The sequence below is a fragment of the Typopeltis vanoorti genome, chromosome 15 (assembly GCF_054136105.1).
Source record: "Typopeltis vanoorti isolate ZY-2024b chromosome 15, IOZ_Tvanoo_1.0, whole genome shotgun sequence".
NCBI lineage: Eukaryota > Metazoa > Arthropoda > Arachnida > Uropygi > Thelyphonidae > Typopeltis > Typopeltis vanoorti.
Genome location: NC_143563.1, coordinates 717,422 through 738,401, shown reverse-complemented (window position 1 = coordinate 738,401; position 20,980 = coordinate 717,422). Strand labels below are relative to the sequence as shown.

The 20,980-nt window shown below is 38.4% G+C and overlaps 1 protein-coding gene across 2 annotated transcripts in view; it reads right to left on the bottom strand.

Moving 5' to 3' along the window:
• The window catches only part of LOC150098291 (uncharacterized), a 171,637-nt gene that overhangs the window by 26,934 nt on the left and 123,723 nt on the right, over positions 1 to 20,980 (bottom strand). For both annotated transcript variants that reach the window (XM_090405583.1, XM_090405582.1), the window contains exons 4-6: positions 18,574 to 18,690; positions 7,307 to 7,534; positions 7,017 to 7,208 (exon numbers count right to left, since the gene is read on the bottom strand). In XM_090405583.1, the coding sequence (XP_090261709.1) occupies positions 7,017 to 7,208; positions 7,307 to 7,534; positions 18,574 to 18,690 (537 nt within the window). The remainder of the gene's footprint in view (positions 1 to 7,016; positions 7,209 to 7,306; positions 7,535 to 18,573; positions 18,691 to 20,980) is intronic.

Below are 20,980 nucleotides of genomic sequence, written 5' to 3'. Positions count from 1 at the left end.
CATCAGTGAGTAGGTAGATCTGAAATACCAAGGTTTAAGTGAACCGAACTTACATATACCCTTACTAACGAATTGCCAGACCGGTGTACCCATTTATTATTATAACTACGATAAAGAGCCAAGAGGCTATTTTTCCGGCGATATAAATTAAGCTTATGGGATAATAATTCCCATATTATTTTACATTACACCCGGGTACGAAACTTGGAGATCGAAATCTAAGAGTTTCATGGCGAAGAACTATCAGCGAGTCCAAGCGTAGGTCATCACTTGGATAGTACAACACTATGGCAACTCGTGTCAAAGGTTTTACATTACGCGAAAAATTTTGCGTTTTACACCATGAGAAAATATTAAGGATAATGACGCAGCTTACTCCACCTTTGACACGAGTTGCCATAGTGTTGTACTATCCAAGTGATGACTTACGCTTGGACTCGCCGATAGTTCTTCGGCATGAAACTCTTAGATTTCGATCTCCGAGTTTCGTACCCGGCTGTAAAATAATACGGGATTTCTTATCCCCTTAACTTAATTTATATCGCCGGAAATATAGCCTCTTGGCACTTTATCGTAGAGTAATTCTATCTTTGGAAACTTTGAATCCAGGAGCTAATATTTCATTTTTCGAAAAATAGGTGGGTTTTTGCACTTTTTTTCCAATATAACCCGGATTCATCCGCATTGAACACCTGGTCTGCACTATAAATGTTTATAAACTTTGAGAGCTTTTTGTTTAATAAGATTTCCATACATAGGAATTTACTTTCAAGTTGCAATCTTCTATCGAAATCATTAGAGATTTCTCCATTTTTCTATTAAAATATCGCGTACACGAACAACGCGCTTTGCACTTATCGCTGACCCAGCAATAAACACTTTCTCGGATTTTATGTTAATTTTGTTTGATTGTTCGAATTGTTGATTCATTTAAATTCAAAGTCCCTGCAAAAACTCCTAGGTTTTTTTCCTCCATTTTTCAACCGATCCAAGATTTTGAATTTTTTTCTTCGAGAGAAATTAATTTTGTTTTCAATGTTGGTTTTTCCCCTTCGTTGCAGTTTGTGGCCATTACTATAAAAATATTTTTTTACACAAAAAAGCAAGTATTACATATTGTTATGGAGCTCACCAGAAAATAAAGTGCTCAGCTTGACATGAACACACTTATGATTTTTAATGCACTTTCTTGGCAGAAACGATGACAATTTTCAACAATAAATTGTCTTATACAGTAAACAATTGAGGTACATGCGTGCTAAAGGGTAGTTCCCCCAATATAAATTCGCTACTTATAATTACATGCGGGATACAGGCAGACACAAATTTAACGAAGATAAAATTTGATTTTTAAGTAGCGCGGTGAAAAACACATGAAAAGATAAAGGGTTACTACAATTTGTTGACCGCGTTATATGAATACCACGTTCAACGAGGGTTACTACAATTTCAGACCGCGTTATACGAGGGTTACTTGTATTTAGAAATTTGCGTACATTTAATCATACAAATACTACATTTATTTTACAAATGATATTCTATCTTTTTCAATTTAGCTACTTGAATACAAATTCTACCCTACAGTTCTTCTTTATGAACTGGTCAATAACATCGTCATAAAAAGTTGGTTGTAACTTAATTTTCCCAAGCAACACACACACACACACACACTTGTAAAGGTTGGCTGAAGCTCACTGGCTAGAGCGATTTTGATTGCGTATGGCCCGTGTTTAAGCAACAGGGTGATATGACGTGGAGAGAGCGGAAATGGCTATGCGCGCGCACGAAATCAGAGTGCTGAAGCGAGGACCTGGATGCTCCCACAACCGAGCAAGCCAAGGTAGCTTGACTAGCGTCGACCTTCGATACACAACGCAAAGCTCAATTATTGCCGCGCAAGCTTAAAACGTCTTCTGTCTACAAAAATAAAAGCCTAAATGGAATGCTTATAAATGCATGCATTTATTAACAAATAAATAGTACTTCTTTCTCAATTAATGAGCTTGCGCAGCAAGCATGGAGAATTCGCCACTGAAAACGACCATCTTGAGCTCAGTATGGGAAAAGAAAATCAGAAAAAGCTAAAGAACTAGCGAAGCAAGAGGGTTCTTTCTTGAAATATCTCTGCACAGGAGAAACAAGTAATAAAGATGAACATGATAATTCTTTTGTCGAAGATACGAAAGATGAATGTTGTGTGTTACTCTTATTAACGATAACGATCCAAGAACAGATGCGCAAAATAAAGAAATCGAAGAACCAAAGACAAACCGGAAGATACTACTATTCCTGTATTAAATTATAGTGATCTCGCGGATTGAGCTTCTCATTTTAACGATAATTTTCGACAATCTTAGTAAAAAATGGACTACAACAGATTGTGTCATTACGATTTCCCCAGATTCACAAAAAAAAGATTTTCCTCTTTACACTACAAGAGGATACTATCGAACAATGAAGTAGTGTACCGTCAATGGTTAATATATTCAGTATCAAAGGATGCAGTTTTTTGTTTTTGCTGTAAAATATTCAGTAAAAAACTACATCAACTCTACAAAATCAGTTACTACTCCAATATTTTTCCAGTCTTTGACTGGAAAAATATTGGAGTAATCCTTTCAAAATCAGCTTATACAAATCTTGGCAAAAGCTAAAATATTATTCAGTATCTTGAATTGCACTGCAGACATTAGCCATATTGAACAGCTGACAATAATTGTACGTTTTGTTGATATTGTCATTCCATCAGATAGTTAGATGTCCAAACCTGAGGTAATAGTAAGAGAGCATTTTTTAAGATTTGTTCCTCTAGAGGAAACTACAGGTTCATTCATAACAGAAACTTTAATTGAACATCTAAGGCAACTGGAATTACCGATCGAGAATCTCCGTGGTGAAGGATATGATAACGGAAGTAATATGAAGGCCAAAGAAAATGGTGTTCAAAAGAGAGTTCTAGAGATAAATCCTCGGGCCTTCTTTATTCCTTGTAGTTCACACTCTTTAAATGTAGTGGTCAATGACGCTTCCAGGTGTTGTTTAGATGCAACCAGCTTCTTTACTTTATTTCAACAGATTTATAACTATTTCTCTGCTTCTACTCATCGTTGGCGAATTCTTTGTATTTGTATTTCGGACTTGACTATTAAACCGTTGAGTAACGCAAGATGGAAGGGCCGTATCGACGTTTTAAAACCACTAAGGTATCATCTTGTCAGTATATATGATGCACTCATGCAAATGTTTGATGGCTCAAGATTAAATAATTCAACTGGAAATAATACCCGACATGAAGCAAAAGCTCTTGCTGGTTCCATTTGTAAATTTACGTTCACAGTATCCCTTGTCGCGTGGTACAACATCCTTTATGAGGTAAATATTTCAAGCAAAATGATACAAAGAAAAGAGGCTGATTTAAATTCAGTTACCAAGCAACTACAAGTAACCAAAGAATACCTTATAGAATGTAGAACTGATAAGGGTTTCGAAAATATTTTGACTGATGCTGTTGAAATTGCAAAAGAACTGGAGATTCAACCGAATTTTGAAATAGAAAGAAACAGAAAGAGAACACAAAGACAGCAGTTCGAACATAAATGTCAAGATGAGGCTTTGCAAGATCCTCAGCAGAAGTTCCAAATAGAATTTTACTATTGTGTCTTGGATATGGCTATACAGTCAATTGAAGAGAGGTTCCAACAACTACAGCAGCATAATGTTCTATTTAGATTTCCAAAATCCATGCCACCACAAGAAGTACTATTCTTTATAGTACAGCAAAAGCTTGTCAACTGCATACCCAACGCTTTTGTTGCACTAAGAATTATCCTGACACTTCCAGTTTCAGTAGCAAGTGGAGAACGTAGTTTCTCAAAGTTAAAACATATTTGCGCTCAACAATGTCCCAAAAAAAGGTTAACAGATTTGGCAACAATTTGAATCGAACACGAGCTAGCTTCTACATTAGATTTAAAGGAAATGGAAGAAAATTTTGCAAAATTGAAGGCAAGAAAAATTAAAATTTGATTTTCATATATTATACATATTGTATATTATTTTGTATATTATTAATAAAGCATGCCAAAATAATTTTTATTTTTTATATTTAAAATTTCATTTAAAAAAATATCCAACTTGTGAAATAAGGGGCGCACTTGTAAACTTTGCCTAGGGCACAAAATAACCTGGCACCGGCACTGAAAACATGTCAGACAGTGGCGAATTCTCCATGCTTGCTATGCTGGCTGCGCAAGCTCATTAATTGAGAAAGAAGTACTATTTATTTGTTAATAAATGCATTCATTTATAAGCATTCCATTTAGGCTTTTATTTTTGTAGACAGAAGACGTTTTAAGCTTGCGTGGCAATAATTGAGCTTTGCGTTGTGTATCGAAGGCCGACGCTAGTCAAGCTACCTTGGCTTGGTCGGTTGTGGGTGCTCCCACAACCGACCCAGGTCCTCGAGGACCGACCCAGGTCCTCGCTTCAGCACTGCGATTTCATGCGCGCATAGCCATTTCCGCTCTCTCCACGTCATCTCACCCTGTTGCTTAAACACGGGCCATACGCAGTCAAAGTAGCTCCAGCCAGTGAGCTTCAGCCAGCCTTTACAAGTGTGCGTGTTGCTTGGGAAAATTAAGTTACAACCAACTTTTAATGACTATGTTATTGACCAGTTCATAAAGAAGAACCGGAGGGTAGAATTTGTATTCAAGTAGCTAAATTGAAAAAGATAGAATATCATTTGTAAAATAAATGCATTTGTATGATTAGCTGTGCATAAATTTCCAAATACAGGTAACCCTCGTATAACGCGGTCTAAAATTGTAGTAACCCTCGTTGAACGTGGTATTCATATAACGCGGTCAACAAATTGTAGTAACCCTTTATCTTTTCATGTGTTTTTCACCGCGCTACTTAAAAATCAAATTTTATCTTCGTTAAATTTGTGTCTGCCTGTATCCCGCATGTAATTATAAGTAGCGAATTTATATTGGGGGAACTACCCTTTAGCACGCATGTACCTCAATTGTTTACTGTATAAGACAATTTATTGTTGAAAATTGTCATCGTTTCTGCCAAGAAAGTGCATTAAAAATCATAAGTGTGTTCATGTCAAGCTGAGCACTTTATTTTCTGGTGAGCTCCATAACAATATGTAATGCTTGCTTTTTTGTGTAAAAAAATATTTTTATAGTAGTGGCCACAAACTGCAACGAAGGGGAAAAACCAACATTGAAAACAAAATTAATTTCTCTCGGAGAAAAAAATTCAAAATCTTGGATCGGTTGAAAAATGGAGAAAAAAAACCCAGGAGTTTTTGCAGGGACTTTGAATTTAAATGAATCAACAATTCGAACAATCAAACAAAATTAACATAAAATCCGAGAAAGTGTTTATTGCTGGGTCAGCGATAAGTGCAAAGCGCGTTGTTCGTGTACGCGATATTTTAATAGAAAAATGGAGAAATCTCTAATGATTTCGATAGAAGATTGCACCTTGAAAGTAAATTCCTATGGATGGAAATCTTATTAAACAAAAAGCTCTCAAAGTTTATAAACATTTATAGTGCAGACTAGGTGTTCAATGCGGATGAATCCGGGTTATATTGGAAAATGTAACGTCTGTTTCGAAAAACGAAAGATCAGCTCCTGGATTCAAAGTTTCCAAAGACAGAATTACTCTACTGTTTTGTAGTAATGCATCAGGTAATTACATGCCAGTGTTTATTAACGAATCCTCAAATCCTCGTGCTATGAAAGATTAAAATATGCACTATTTTATTATCCCTAATGTAATGAAGTTTAAGTACAATTTGTAACTTTTATGCTATGTATTTTTTTTATAGTTTATGTTTTCTTAACTTACATGAATTACTTGAATTAAATAAAAATATTTTTTTTTGTTGGATATGTCATTGTTGTTTATATAATTAAAAAAAATGCTTTGGAACATAACCCTACTTTTTCTATGTGATCTGAGGATCGCATAACGCGATTTATATAACGTGACATTTCTGCGGAACTTAACATCCGCGTTATACGAGGGTTACCTGTACATAGTTTTAAATGGTCAGTAATTCATTATTCTGCTAATCAGAGACTTTAATCACACCTCTCATTCCCTGAATGATAACAAGAACAAGCGTGAATTTCAAGACCAGCATTCGCCCCTGATATCGGATTACTAATGTAGCCTATTCTCAAGAAGCCTCATCCAGTTTGTCAACTATTTACTTGATTATGAACAGGCTGTTCCAGAATCGTGCATGATTGCAAATCTCTTTCCAAATGAATGACTGCAAGTTACATGGGTTTCAAAAGAAGATGAAGCAAGTAGTGAAAGGGTGGTTTCGCAACTCGTGGTGAGATGTCAGAGTGTGATTTGTGCGGGGTTAGTGGATAATTAATTGTACGATTGAAGGGGCATAAAATATGTTTCATGCAGAGCAGGGTGTTTTACTAACGTTTGGTGCACCCGTCGTATTATTATACTAAGATATCTTCATTTATTTATTTTGTGGGTGTAGTTGTTATATAACTAAATGCAACATTGCGCACTATTTGAACGGTGGATGAAGACGACACCACAATCACACGAATAACAATCCAAAATAGACTTTGGACAGTCAAAACGAAGACAACAAAATGCTGTTAACCTAAATCAGAGTTCGTGCAAGTCACAACGTTTTTGGTACTTAGCCTTGTTTAAAAACTGTTTCTTGAATGAAGTACGACGTTACATTTCAAGACGAAACGGAACAAAAGTTTTCCTTTTACTTCTTTCCACGCATGAACTGGGATGCTTCAATCCAAACTTACGGAGTGAAAATATTGCAGAATATTTTCTTGTGCTCAGTTCGTAGGACCACAAATCTCAAAGACGTGCTCTCAGACGGACGAACAGCAAGTGCAACATCTTAAGCTACCGCAATTTTGACCCTTGACCTTCGTGAACTGTTCGGTACGATTTTCACCGCGATAAAAGCAAACAATAGAAGGAAAAGTGTTTCTTACCTGCGCCATCCTCATCAGCAGAGCTCTTCTGTAGTCCGATCCTCTGCATACTGCCGATTCCAGATCAGGACTCGCAGGAACGTAGCACAGCGGGGTAGCAAGAGGCCTTGCAGTGGAACGGAGGATCGGAAAGGAGGTGAAGCTTGTCCTTCGCCCCATTCGCCGATGACGTCGTAGCTGCCAGTCTTCTTCCTAAGAAACAAAGTGACGCTCGTTTATTTAGGTAAAGACAAGGAATAAACAAAAACAATAAGCGCATAAAATTCCTCGAAGAACCAAAGCAGATGTACCTCTGCTGGAAAGAAAACTCCATCCGCGGCAGACTTCCTTCTTTGCAGTTCCGTGATGAGCTCCGAGAAAACTTCCTTCAGCTCCTCGGCTCTCAGCGTAAGCACTTCCTGATATGCAGACAGCTCACGAAACTCTGGCACCAGAGGTTGGCCTAGAAGAGATGCCGATTCCAGTTTCTTCCTGATTTCGTACATCTCGTCTTGAACTGCATGAAGCTTCCTCTGAATCTAGAAAATAGAAGGAACAATAAAGAAGATGCCTTAAAGCAAATGCTTATTATTAGCAGCCTTTTTTTTCTCAGTGTCTCCCACTTACACACTATTTTTCCGAAAACCACCCTGCATGCATAAAATCATAGAATAAACTGCGGCAGTAAAGGCGATGAAGAATTGCAGTTAGATCGCCGTCGTATATTCGCTGGATTATTCCACCTGCTCACGGACGGACAAGAATTATTAAAGTGACAGTATTTTTCTCACCCCACTATATGAAAAGAGGTCTTAAGCACACTTCCTTTGAGAGCGGCTACTTTTTATTTTCTTGAGCTTGTGGAAGAGGGAAAACGATTTTTACCCAACTATAATTAGTTATCTTTTAAAGTTACCGAATATACACAAATGGAAGCCTTTTTGCTGTGCAGTTTTTGTATCATTCCCTGCAATTTGCTTTTGGGACACGAATGATCGAAACTAAGGCAAAGATTAAGACTGGCTATACAGACTAGCTAAAGGAAATCATTACCTCCGGACATATGACTTTAGTGCTAACCATTTTTACAATTTTCTGATATTCTTCGTTTGGTATTCTGCATAACAATTCCCCCCCCCCCCTATTTCGTATGCATATCCCGAAATTGCAAATTATTAAAACGAATGATTTCATTATTTTTTTTTTATTATTTTCCAACCGTCAGCGTGAACGTAAGCAATTAAGAATGAGTAGCATTTAATTTTATAACAAAATCAAAATCAGATTTTAATTCTTTCTGAAGGTGTCAACGATTAATCAAACAGATTATCAGATAATCAGGCTATAGATAATCAATAGGAAACTGGCGACCATCTCCATTATAAATACCGACAGCAAAATAATATCAAAAGCCATTGTCAACAAACTCCAACCTGCGTTGAACGAAATAGTCGGCATGAACCAGAGCTATTCTATTCTGTGGCCGATCTATCCGCGAAAACCTACATAAGCATAGCCAACAATAACAACATTTAAACCATAGGTCTTGTAACCCTAAACCAAGAAAAGGCTTTCGACCGCATTGAACATCCCTACCTATTCGATTACTTGAAAGCCTTCGGTTTGGGCCCAGGGATCATTCAAGCCATTAAGATGTTATATGCAAATACACACTTTTGCATGAAGATAAACAGGCTCACCATATCTATACCATAAAACAAGGAAGTCCATTTTCCAGTCATAGCGGCCTTTTTTGCGTAGAGTAAGCATAGTTCTTAGAGCATCCCGTCCTAAAGTTTCTTACCAAGCCATAACCCTGACAGTGTATGCTGATGATGTTACAGTCATCGCCTGCAAAGAGGATTTCTATAATATACAAACCAGCATATCAGCAATACTGAGAAACCTCATGAGCCAAACTTACCGTACTGAAACCACAGGACTATGGTGATGCAAATGGAAAAACAGAAATGGCTCCCTAATGTCTTGTCACTGGTCTGCAGAGGGAAACCAATGCCTGGGAGTTTACCTAGGAAACACGCCCTCTTAAGTGGATACATTCATTAAACGTTTCCAGCAAGCACTAGGAAAGTGGGCGTCACAACGAACCTCTGCCTCCAAAGAGGAAGAGGAATAATTGTTAATCAAATAGCTACCAGTGTCCTTCGGCATATATTAACGCCTCTCACGTGACCAGTGAAATTTATCAAACAAATGCAGTCAAACTTTCCAAATTCACTTCTAAAGAGCCGTGCAGACAGATACCGTGAACTATCAATCGATTCACATGGAAGCAAACAAACTGGCTTTCCTACTCTAACGTAAGTATTCCTCTTAAAGAAGAAGGAAAAAAACTTGATTGACCACAGGGTATCAACGTTTCGCACTCGCTTTTTCCTCAATACCCAAAACAGGAAATGGCACGCAAACGCACCACTGAACATATTTTCATTTCTACTAGTAGAGGTCTCTCTGCCTTCACAAACTTTAGAATAACAACAGCACACTTGCCACCCTTCGAAGATGGAAAAACTTAAACCTTCAGCACACAGTGAAGACAGCATCGCTTCCTGAAATCCTCACGGAACCCATTTTCCACAACACGATGGTAAGGAACCCCATCACTCAGAGAAATTTTCTTTCCTCCGTGGAGCTGGCGAGGGTCTTGGGTGACATTCCTTCTCCGAGCCTCACTTGGAACTTTCCAAAATCACTCACAAACTTGGAATACGGGAATTAGTCCGAACAGATACATACTGTGAAATCTGCTTTTCAAGAGGCTACGGCTGATAGCATAACGGAAGAAGGACTCAGGCGTCCTGGGACAGAACATTAAGTACCTATATTTACTAAAATAAAGAGCCAAAAGGCTTCATTTAGGATGCAAAATTATATGAATCATGTGAATTTTAAATCCAGCATTATTCCAAAGCCGAATGCAGAAACTGAAAGTTTTGTAGGAAATTTGGCCAGATAGCTTACGGGAATACACTTGCCGGCATTTACGAGTTGCCCTAGCGCAGACATTATACAAAACATGATCGCTTGCTAAGCGTTCATATATTCGCCTTCTATTGGTCCATTATGATAAGGTTTCACTCACCTGACAGCTGTTTTGAACGTTTTTTTTGCATCGACGAAATGAAGCCTTTTGACTCTTTATTGCTGTAAATATTTTACGCACCGACCGAGATTCGCTTACGAAAAATACACCTCTCCGACACTTCAAGTTCCTTAGTATTTGACGAGAGTTTTTGTTCTCTTAAGGTTTCTGTGTCGTCTCTGAGGAGATCCAAACAGTTCGAAACAGCTGTCAGGCCAGTGAAATCTTACCATAATGGACCAATAGAAGGCGAATATATGCGATCATGTTTTCTATAAGGTCGGCGCTAGGGCAACTCGTAAATGCCGGCGAGTGTATTCCCGTAAGCTCTCTGGCCAAATTTCGTACGAAACTTTCATAGTTTCTGCATTCGGCTTTGAAATAATGCTTGATTTAATATCCACTTGATTTATATAATCATGTACCTATATTTTTTCTAAAAAACAGGCAATGCATGGGAGAGACACTCTCTAATGTAAACAAAATCTACAGAACTCTAATACAACAGTCCAACCAAAGCACGTCATTGGATAATCCCGTATCATCCCAGCAAATCCATTTCATTGGGACCTACCTATCAACATAGAATCACCAAACCCGACGCTGACATTCACTGGAGAATGTGGCACAATGCCATTCCCACTTCTATTGCACAAATCCAATCCGTTTTTTTTTTTTTGGTGGGGGGGGGTTAAATGTCTCTTCTGCTACCGAGCCGGAACAGTCTGTCGTATGTACTTCGAATTCTGCATTAACAACAAATTAATCAGATCATCTAGAGCAGTGATGGCGAATCCATGACACGCGTGTCAGCATTGACACACTTGAGGGTTTCAGGTGACACACCTTGGATGTTGAAAAATATTGGTATTCTGATGAAAAAACTGCGATAAATCGTGTAAGATCGCTCTCAGTTAAGGCGAAGGTAGGTTTGTTCATTGAAAGAACTTTCTACCAATAGTCAGCAACAGAAAAGACATTAAATGTAATGTAAGTTTGTAATTTCAGATTATTAAGTTAATTGTATTATATGAATTCATAGATTTTATATCAATGTCCTATTAAATAAATAGCCTAATATGATATGTATAAGTCACCATCTATGATTATGTAGTTACATTTATAATGCATGTATGCAAGCGGCACATCAACAACGTCAATATTTAAAAAAAAAAGTTTGACACACCTGGGTAAAAACGTTCGCCATCACTGATCTAGAGAAACGGCAGACGTAACTTGCGGTTATCTTCATTCATAAGAGGAATATCTCAAATTGTGCAAGCACAGTCAAAATACCATTCGATCTGCAACTATCTGTTCATCACTGCTTTCGCAGTGATGAGCAGTTTCTATCTCCGACACACAAGGCCGAAAGCACAATTTCACCGAGAGAGGCAGCTGACTCTCTCCTTGCAACCTGTAAACAAAAGGGGAGAAGTCGTCTCCTACACGAGCATCATCACCACAGTATACCACCGTAGATCCCTTCCACCAAGACTGGAATCAACTCCTGGCTGAGCAGGGCGAATGCATCACAGTCCACTTTTCAACTTAGAAGTCACATCATTGTCCCCTCCCAAAGAGGAGAAAGGCAGAGATGTTCCTGCTATTTAACGGAGAGGTGTGGATAATGATCGTATAACTGTTACGTTCATGTAAATTTGTAATATTGTCTTATAGTAATCATCTTGTAATCATTGTTATTGAAAATAAGGGGATAAACATCCTATGTTGTTTTATAGCCAGTAAGCGAACCTAAAAATCGATAACTACGATCTATAAGTTTCATGCCGAAAAACTATCGGCGAAGGCAATTCGAAGTAAAGGTGGAGCAAGCTCCCTCCAGGTCTACCTACTCACTGATGAGACCTCAAAAAAGGTTGAAACCGGTCTGGGTAGTGACCTCTCCTCATAATGTAAAACAGTAATACATCTCCTAGGAGCTGTGTTTTACATCATGAGAAAATATCAAGAATAGTGAGGGAGCTTGCTCTACCTTTACTTCGAATTGCCTTCGCCGATAGTTTTTCGGCATGAAACTTATAGATCGTAGTTATCGATCTTTAGTTTCGCTTATTGGCTATAAAACAACAAAGGATGTTTATCCCCTCATTTTCTATATTAAAGTGCCAGAAAACTAGCCATTTGGCTTTTTATCTTAACTAAAATCATTGTTATTCTCATGTAACTTGTAATATTAGCATATTTCAACAATCAATGAGCATGTGATACAGAGAATCGATGTCGGTTAATCGTTGTATATAAGTTTGCTATTTTTAATAAATGAAATAAAAACATACTCAGGTTACTTGCTTTACTAAATAATTTACAAAACGGATAACATCTGAAAATCTTTGATCGCCGACGTTTTCTTACTTTTGTTCTTCGCAGGTGATTCTGCGCACCGCTTGGCGTTCATGCAGCGACTCACGGTTTCATCTGCTTTGGAAGTTTTCCTATCCTCAGCCACACCCTCGTCGCTGATCAATAGCGGCATTACGTTCACAATGCAATCTGTTGTGCGGGCAAACCGCAAAAGGATTACGTAAGGTGACGTAAATTACTATGGCAACAGGGGTTCCAAAATAATCTCCGGATAAGTGAAAAAAAAAAAAAAACCCTTTTTAATCGTTAACGAAATCCTCTTCACCAGTCAGTCCCTCCAGAAACCGAGCACCGCCATCGTGGCCGGAACCACGTCAAAAGAGACCTCCAATTATTACCGGAAGGTACAGACTTCTCCGCTCAAGGTTAATGAACAAAAGAAGCTGGACCTGTTTTCCCCACCTTCATAGAAATACTGAGTGGCATTTTTGATGGAATTAACTCTGCTAAGTTCTGGCACCACGGGATTAGAAATCGTGTCGAAATGCTCGGTGGTTTTAATTCCGCTATGTAAACATTTAAGGTTGTTGTTTATTCAATCACACACACACACACACACACACACACACACACACACACACACACACACACACACACACACACACACACACACACACACACACACACACACACACACACACACACACACACACACACACACACACACACACACACACACACACACACACACACACACACACACACACACACACACACACACAGTTTTAGTACGGTTCTTCGGTGACATCTTTTTTTTTTTTTTTTATTCCAATCGACGAATGCATGTAAATTTATAATACGTTAGTACGGTGTTTGGGCTACAGGTTAGATAACACGGGAATATTAGATAATGACGATTTTCAACTGAACCTTAGTTAGCAGCTCTCATAGAGAGAGTTTTTTCTGCCGGGAATCTTGGATATATCACAGTGCAAGAGAGAAAAGTGGTTGGAGAGAACATGAACTTGACAGACACAGCAGATTAATCGTGTGGATTGGATTAACAGCCCCGTCAGAGCATTGATTTGGGCGAAACCAGTGGTGTGTGCATAAATACGAGTTTGGCTATCCTTCCGGCATTAATCCCTCAACTGTTCCCATAAACAGAATCATCGCTTAATATAACGAATCGAGCTGGGTCGCAAAAATCAAACGAATTCAAACAGAGATAACGGACTAGTATTTAGCAACATTCCATTTATTTCATACTGAGTTTTACAGCTTTAAAATTTCGAACCAAAATTCCAATGTTCAGAACACCAGTGACATCTTTAGCTCCCTTTCAACATTTCTTAATCTGTATTTTCTTCTGCAGCCTACTTCGAAAATTAGCTCGAAAACTGCTGTTAAGTGGCACAAATATAATCTCCATCTTGTGCAATAAGAAACTGAATCTGATTCGTTTCTTGCTAACCTCGGTAATTTACTCACCTTAATAGGCCGGCCTTGTTGGTATCGTGAAAACTGCAGCCAGCACATTGATACCTCTATGGTGTTCTGAAAGAAGATGAATAACAGTATAATTTCTTGGCATCTCTATGGTGTGGTTGCCAACTGTTCTTCTTACGCATGACTAGGAATTCATATCATGAGTTCAGAATGTTGTGCAGACAAGTTTTTTGGACAAGCGAGAATAAATTTGCTTTAGTTTGATTTTAACGAATATCGCATAAAATCACATGTGACCTCCCATGAATCATTTGAAACTCGATCCATAGTTTCGTTGTTACTATGTCCGTTCTTTCATTTGGCAAACATTGCAATATTGAAGTACTTGAGGTCTCAACATCTGTCATAATCGATGTCTTAAGGCCTCGTCTTAAGGCCATTCTTCAATGGGATGGGGACAACCTCGTAAGCCTCAATGATATCAAAATTGACCTAACAGAACAATGGTGTCTTCTTTACTGAAAGATCTCATATAGAAGCGCCAGAGATTTTTATTAAAGACACTTTTTTCCCCATCGTCTTGATTTTCCATAATCTTGCAGAGACAAGTTTTAATATGAAGGAGAAGTGGAAAGAGTCCTGGTGTAACACTTCAATAGGGGACTTCATTGAATTATTGGACCCAACATAGATGCCTTCGGGTTTTGACCTGCCTCGAAAAACTTGGTCTGCCCTTAACCGAATCCGCATCAACCATGGCAGATGTGCAGACCACCTTTACAAATGGGGAATTGTCCCACCCAAGTGCGACTGTGGATTACCCCGCCAGACAATTAATCATATTACAACAGAATGTACCCAACGTGCACACAATGGAAACCTGTCGGACTTCATCCATGCTACACCAAGCGCAGCTGACTTAATAATCAACCTAGACATACAGTTGTAGCCTATTCTTAAGTGTCTCTTTTTTGACTGTATTATGTCTTATTATTGTACACGTCTATTATTCTGTTCATATACAGGGTGTTCGGGATAAATTTGACAGTTTCGTAAGGAAAAAGAAAATCTTCTTTGTATCTATTAAATTTAATGAATTGACAAAAACACATTACAGGCAGAGTTAATTACAATACTATCAACAAGATTTACTCAAAATAACCACCATTAGCATCGATCACAGCTTCAATTCTGCTTCGGAACCTCGAACAAGCTGATGCTACAGTCTCCCTGGGAAGGGCCGCAAAAACTGTTTTAATTTTATCCATTAACTGGGCTTTTGTATTACTGGAAGTGCGATTGGTGTCTTTTTCAACTGCGCCCCATACAAAATAATCCATGGGGTTAAGGTCTGGGGAGTTTGGAGGCCAAACATTTGGACTGGTGAAGTCGTAGAAATTTTCAGACAACCATTTTTGACTTTTCCCAGAGGTGTGGCAAGGGGCCGAATCCTGCTGCCATACATACGGCCTACCATTGGCTACCCTTGTTATCCAGGGCTTGACTACAGTTAGCAACTCCACGAACAAAGCCCGAATTCCAATGCCAGAGTTCTTCAACACCTGTTCCTGCAGATTTGCGAGGAATTCTGCTGTACGAACGCAATCAGATCGTCTGCTAGGGATCTTTCTTCTTGCTACATCCTCGTAGTCACCATTGCAAGTCTCTAGTTCATGCCTGATTGTTTTTACTGTATTCAGGGAGCATTGGGCAGCAGTCGTAATATCCTTATTTTGATGGCGGGCACGAATCATCATGATACAAGTTATTCTCTTCCATGATTCAGATGGGTTCCAGCTATCCATCCTTTCTGACATCTTGTATATGAATGAAGAAGGGTCCAAACTTTTAAATGAAGAGAAGTGTGTGTTAATACATGTAACTTACGGAAAAATATAATTAATTATAAATATGTCAAATTTATCCCGAACACCCTGTATATTAAGGATTAATGTGATGTAACTTTTCATGTGTGAGCCATACGTTAAATAAATAATAAATTGGCATCACGAGAAATGCGAAAAACGGTCGGGAAGGCAAATTAACGGACAATAAAACTCTGACCATATAGTCTTACTTTATTCGGCAATAATCCTAAAATCAATCACTCCCACAAAGAAAAGACACGTTTCACTCTTCTTAAATTCAGCAATTTCAAGCAAAACCAGAACTCATTTCTGGGGCTGACATTTAACTCTTTCCTTTATAGCACAAAAACATGACCAAAGTCCATTCAGCCTTCAAAATAAAATTGGTGTCTCTTCCCTCCTAAGACTACTTTTCACTTGTACCTCATTCCTTATAGTATATATAAATCCGAAATTCAGCTAATCTTCGATTACTATTCTAATACTTCGGATGGTGCAACCAAAACAAAACTCCTCTGCTCTTTCGTTTTGAGTTAGTTGTTTGATGATATCCTTAACAAGGCTCAGTTTAATAAATGACTCACTCCACGTACTTTCTCAGAGACGTCATTTCTTCAGCTTTATGATCTTTTTTCACACATTTTAATAAGTATTGCTTCACCAAACTGGTCACCATCACCAGAAAGTGATGAAGATCAATTTTCCACGTGTTCTGGTCTTTTCAAAACTTGTCCTCAAAAACTGAAAGGACAAACCACACAGGCCACTGAATTAAAAACCTAAATTAGAATGCCTATCACTTCTAATTTAGGTTTTTAATTCTTACGCAGCGAATGTGGAAAATACTTGGTCACATGCGTCACAACGTGTGAAAGATTTAAGAAACCTACTTTCAGTCGTCAGTAATCTACAATAGTGTTGATCACAAAGGGAAAAACAGAAGATCTTTCGGGGTTCGATAAAGGGTTTATTGTGGGCACCGGTCTGGCTGGAGTCACAATTTTAAAAAGAACAGAGCTGACTGGTTTCTCAACAAAAGAGATATTCCGTGTATTTAATCAGTGGAAAAATAACCATTTCGTTTGTCTGAGAGGCGTAACTGTGGTCCTAAGACAGTCTGTCAGGAACGATCGCCGTCATCTGAGAAAGCTTGTACTAACGAATATGAATCGTGTGTGTGAAGCAATTGACCTGAGTATTTAATGAAAGCTGTTCCCGATCCATATCTCATCGAACTATACGCAGGAAATTGAAGAGGATCGGTATTGGCAGACGTATGCCTATATGGAAATCAGTGATTTCTGCGAAGAACCAGAAAGTTCGTCTACAGTGGTTCTGGAGGTAGTGTGATGTTCTGTTGGTACGGAACGAGTCCCCTTATATTGATGGAAGGTCATGTGTCTCCGAAAAATATCGAAACATTGTTGCCGATCAAGTTCATCCAGCAATACTGACTTTTGGTGACGGTTGTTTTATGGACGACAATACTACTATCAATCGTGCAACTGTTTAGCAGTGCTTCAGCAACTTCTGCCATCTTCTCTGGTCATCACAAAGACAGGATCTGAACTCGATTGTGAATGTATGGGTCATGTTAGAAAAAGGAACCTGGGATCGAAATCCTCTTCCATGAAATCTGAGCCAGTTAAAGGACTCTCTGGTGAACGCAGGTATGTTGTACACGTAAATGCAATCCAACACCTTGTGGAATGTATGTCAAACCGCATTTCTACTGGAATTCGTGCTAAAGAAAGTCCAACACAGTATTAAATAAAAGTGTTTAATTCAGCGGCCAGTATGTGTATGAACGAGGTTTCGAAGATAATTGAAAAGATTCCTGAAGCTATTTGTACCAACGGCTGCATTGCAGATTTCAGTTTCGTTTTCCACTCCAACTATGTTGAAGGAGACCCCATTAAGATGGGTCAACAGAAGCGCGTTTAAAAGCACTTTATAGCCACCAATTTAGACTTTCAAGGCTGTCATTTAAATCCTGTACAGAAAATATAGTCCATACTCAATATGCAGAAGGGCGAAAGAATAAAGCCTCCGTAAACAGCTGTCTACCGCCCAATGTGAACGGCCGCGGAATCTTGTGATGTCGTTTTCGCTTCATTTCTGGGATGAGACGTAAACGCACACATTCAACATCCGGGTGTTCTGTTAGTGCCCCATTCGAGACTGTTTGCGTAAGGTCGTCGTCTAAATTAATGAAATTAATATCGAAATTAGGATACCCTCGTAGACTGATGATGACGCGTAGGTATATTGAGATGAGGTGAGTATATTGCTATTGTCGGCTAAGGGAAAAGCCCAAGAAATCACTCGGCGTCTTCGAAGAGATTTCAGCTCAATTAACGCATCAGGTGCTCTTCGTTTACCCTTCCCTTCAGTTATAAACCATCGCAATCACAGAAGCCATTTCAGAAAGACTCTAGTATCGTAAATGTCGAGTAAACCGAACTTTCTTGCTCGAGTGCTGCACACCAGCTGCGTTTTGTGTGTCGTTAGGAGGTATTTTGCTTTAATCAGAATGCACATCAACACGAACTTGCTGATAATCAGTAAAATAAGTTAAAAAATTATTATCGGGAAGCCGACAAGTTGTTATCAGGAAAACATATTATCGGAAACGGCATGAAACCAGTTTGATGCTGTTTCGAGTGCACTGATTGCCTATCAGTGATTAACAGCCGTTCATGTATTAACGAGCGCCACCGGTCGTTACAAGACGTGTCACGTGACTTTGTGTTTAACAAGAATCGCAGGTTTCAAAGCGGTGAAAGATAATTAGCGATTATGAGACAAGCAGTACACACGAAATTCTTCTTACCTCGGGCAGAGGGGGCTTCAAAATTTCCTCTCTTCTCCGCTCCGCAGTGAAACTGCTTTTACGTCGGTTTTCTCCCGGGATGCGCCGTTTCGACAGCAAGTTGGAGAGTCTGTCGATCTGAAAAAAAAAATATATATATATATAGAAAAGAACAAAGGAAAACAAAACGCGTGTTGAAATGGGGATAGACCACGCTTCGTTCATCCCATAAGAGCAGCACAAACGTGCACGTTGGAAGAAGTTTCTTTCTCTCTTGGCACTTCGCGATAGTCTCCAGTGTGGATTTCATATCTCACCATCTCACGCTTGAAGATACACCATTGAGTAACTTCAAACACGGAAAATGATCTTAACTGAACCTGGAGCCAGTTACGTTTCCGAAAACCCAAGCTATTCCGCCACAGTCCTGCATTAGCGAATGGCGCAGAAACAGAACACAAAACGACAATGGGACGTCAACACTTCCCGTGGAAGCCCCTTGCATGGGAAGTAATTGCAGTAATTTGGGGAGCAACCTGGCCAGCTTATGGAGGCGTGAAAAAGTTCCGTATTTAATTTCCAGAGCAAGGATTCCGGATGAACTAATAACCCTCAGTCCACTCCTGCATTGTTTAATAGAAAAAGAGGAGTATTTTTGTTGGTCAAGACTTCACTGCCTCCGTCGTTTCAAAATATAACGGCTTAAAAATGATCCCGAGATTAATCATCTGTTTATATGTTTACATATAAACATGTTTTTATGTATATATATTTCCAGAATTCATTTTTACTCGGTTGGAATATTATGGAAAAGATTTAATGACTGATACCGAGAGATAAAAAGATGACATGATGTATTTGAAAAGATATGAATTGATCAACATCTTCAGGTATCACAATCAAAGAAGTATATAAAGAATTACAGAGACTTAAAATTGTAATAACAGAACAAGTGCAAAAAGACAGTAGAGTGTTTGAAAACAAAATGCGAGCTTGAGTTCCAGCGGCAGTACTGAACAGAGGCAACGTGTGCGTCAGAGAGATTGAAACTCAGGCTGTTGTTGATATGAGAGGAATCTAGAGAAATTTCTCTAGATTCGACAATCTTTCTCTCGAGTTCATCGTAGCACACATGGATGTTAGAAGTTTCAGTCCAGTTCACAATGTGTTGGCGGCCTTCGTCTGAGTTAACTGAAAAGAAAACGTGGCAAGAGAGAGAGCGCCGGCTCTAGTCCTGTTGTAGGAGATATCTCTACGGTGTTCTTCCAAACGTAGAAAAATGAATTTAGCAGTCTGGCGATAGTATGGCTTTCCACAATCACATAAAATCTTGTTCACTCCTGGAAACTGAGTTGGAAGATGTTTCTCTTTAGATTTACTGAGTATTGAACGAAGTTTTGGGAGAGTAGTGAAGCAAGTTCTGAAGTTAAACTTCTTGAGAATTTTTGCCAGTTTTGGTGAAAGAGAGCTGATGTAAGGCAAAGAGATGAAGGCTCTGTGGGAGGAGGGATCTTCAGAAGTAGTAGAGTGACTGGGGGGAAAGAAAGTTGTCAATTTTCTTAGGAGAGAAACCATTATTAATAACGGTCTTTTTAAGAAAAAGGAGTTCATTTTCAATTTCTGTTTCTATTATATATATATATAATATATATATAATAGAAACAGAAATATATATATATTTCTATATATATATATATATATATATATATATATATATATATATGTTAAAGAGATAAAAATACCCAAAGTAAAAAACTTTCTACATTTTTAAAAATAACCAAGTTTATAAAATTACTTGGTTATCCTAATATATATAAACACATAATTAAACATGAAAAAATATTGTTTATTATCGATAAAATTAGCACTACAAATACTCTACTACTGGCGCAAACTTCATATAAACAACAGTGGAACTGCGCGACGGACAGTGCAGCATTACGCTAATAACTCACATCTCACTGTGACGTGCATATGCTTGCGCGCGTAGCATATAATTAACATAATTCTATATCTGTACATAATTCTTTCTTCTATTCTTCTTCTGAATACTACTTATCGTTTCACAGAAGCCTTTATCTACGGTGAAATCGTCAAAGAGGTAATGCTTTCATCGTTGTATAAAGTGGTTGTTATCGCCCATTGATAGCATTTAAACTGTGATCTCGTATATCCGCAAACCTTCTTTTGATAAAGAAATGTTTCGGAAATTACCGAGAATATCGTGTAATCCACGCATTTTGCAATATGACACGGAATTCGTAAAGCAGAAACCACGATGGGAAATGACCCAGAAGCTCATGAATTGTGAAAACAGAAAAGCGGAATGCACTTCGAGCGCTCTCTCTTCTGAACAGAACTCACTTCGACACATCAACTAAAACGAAGTCCTAATATTTTTAAACGAATAACTTCTAATAAAAGCTTC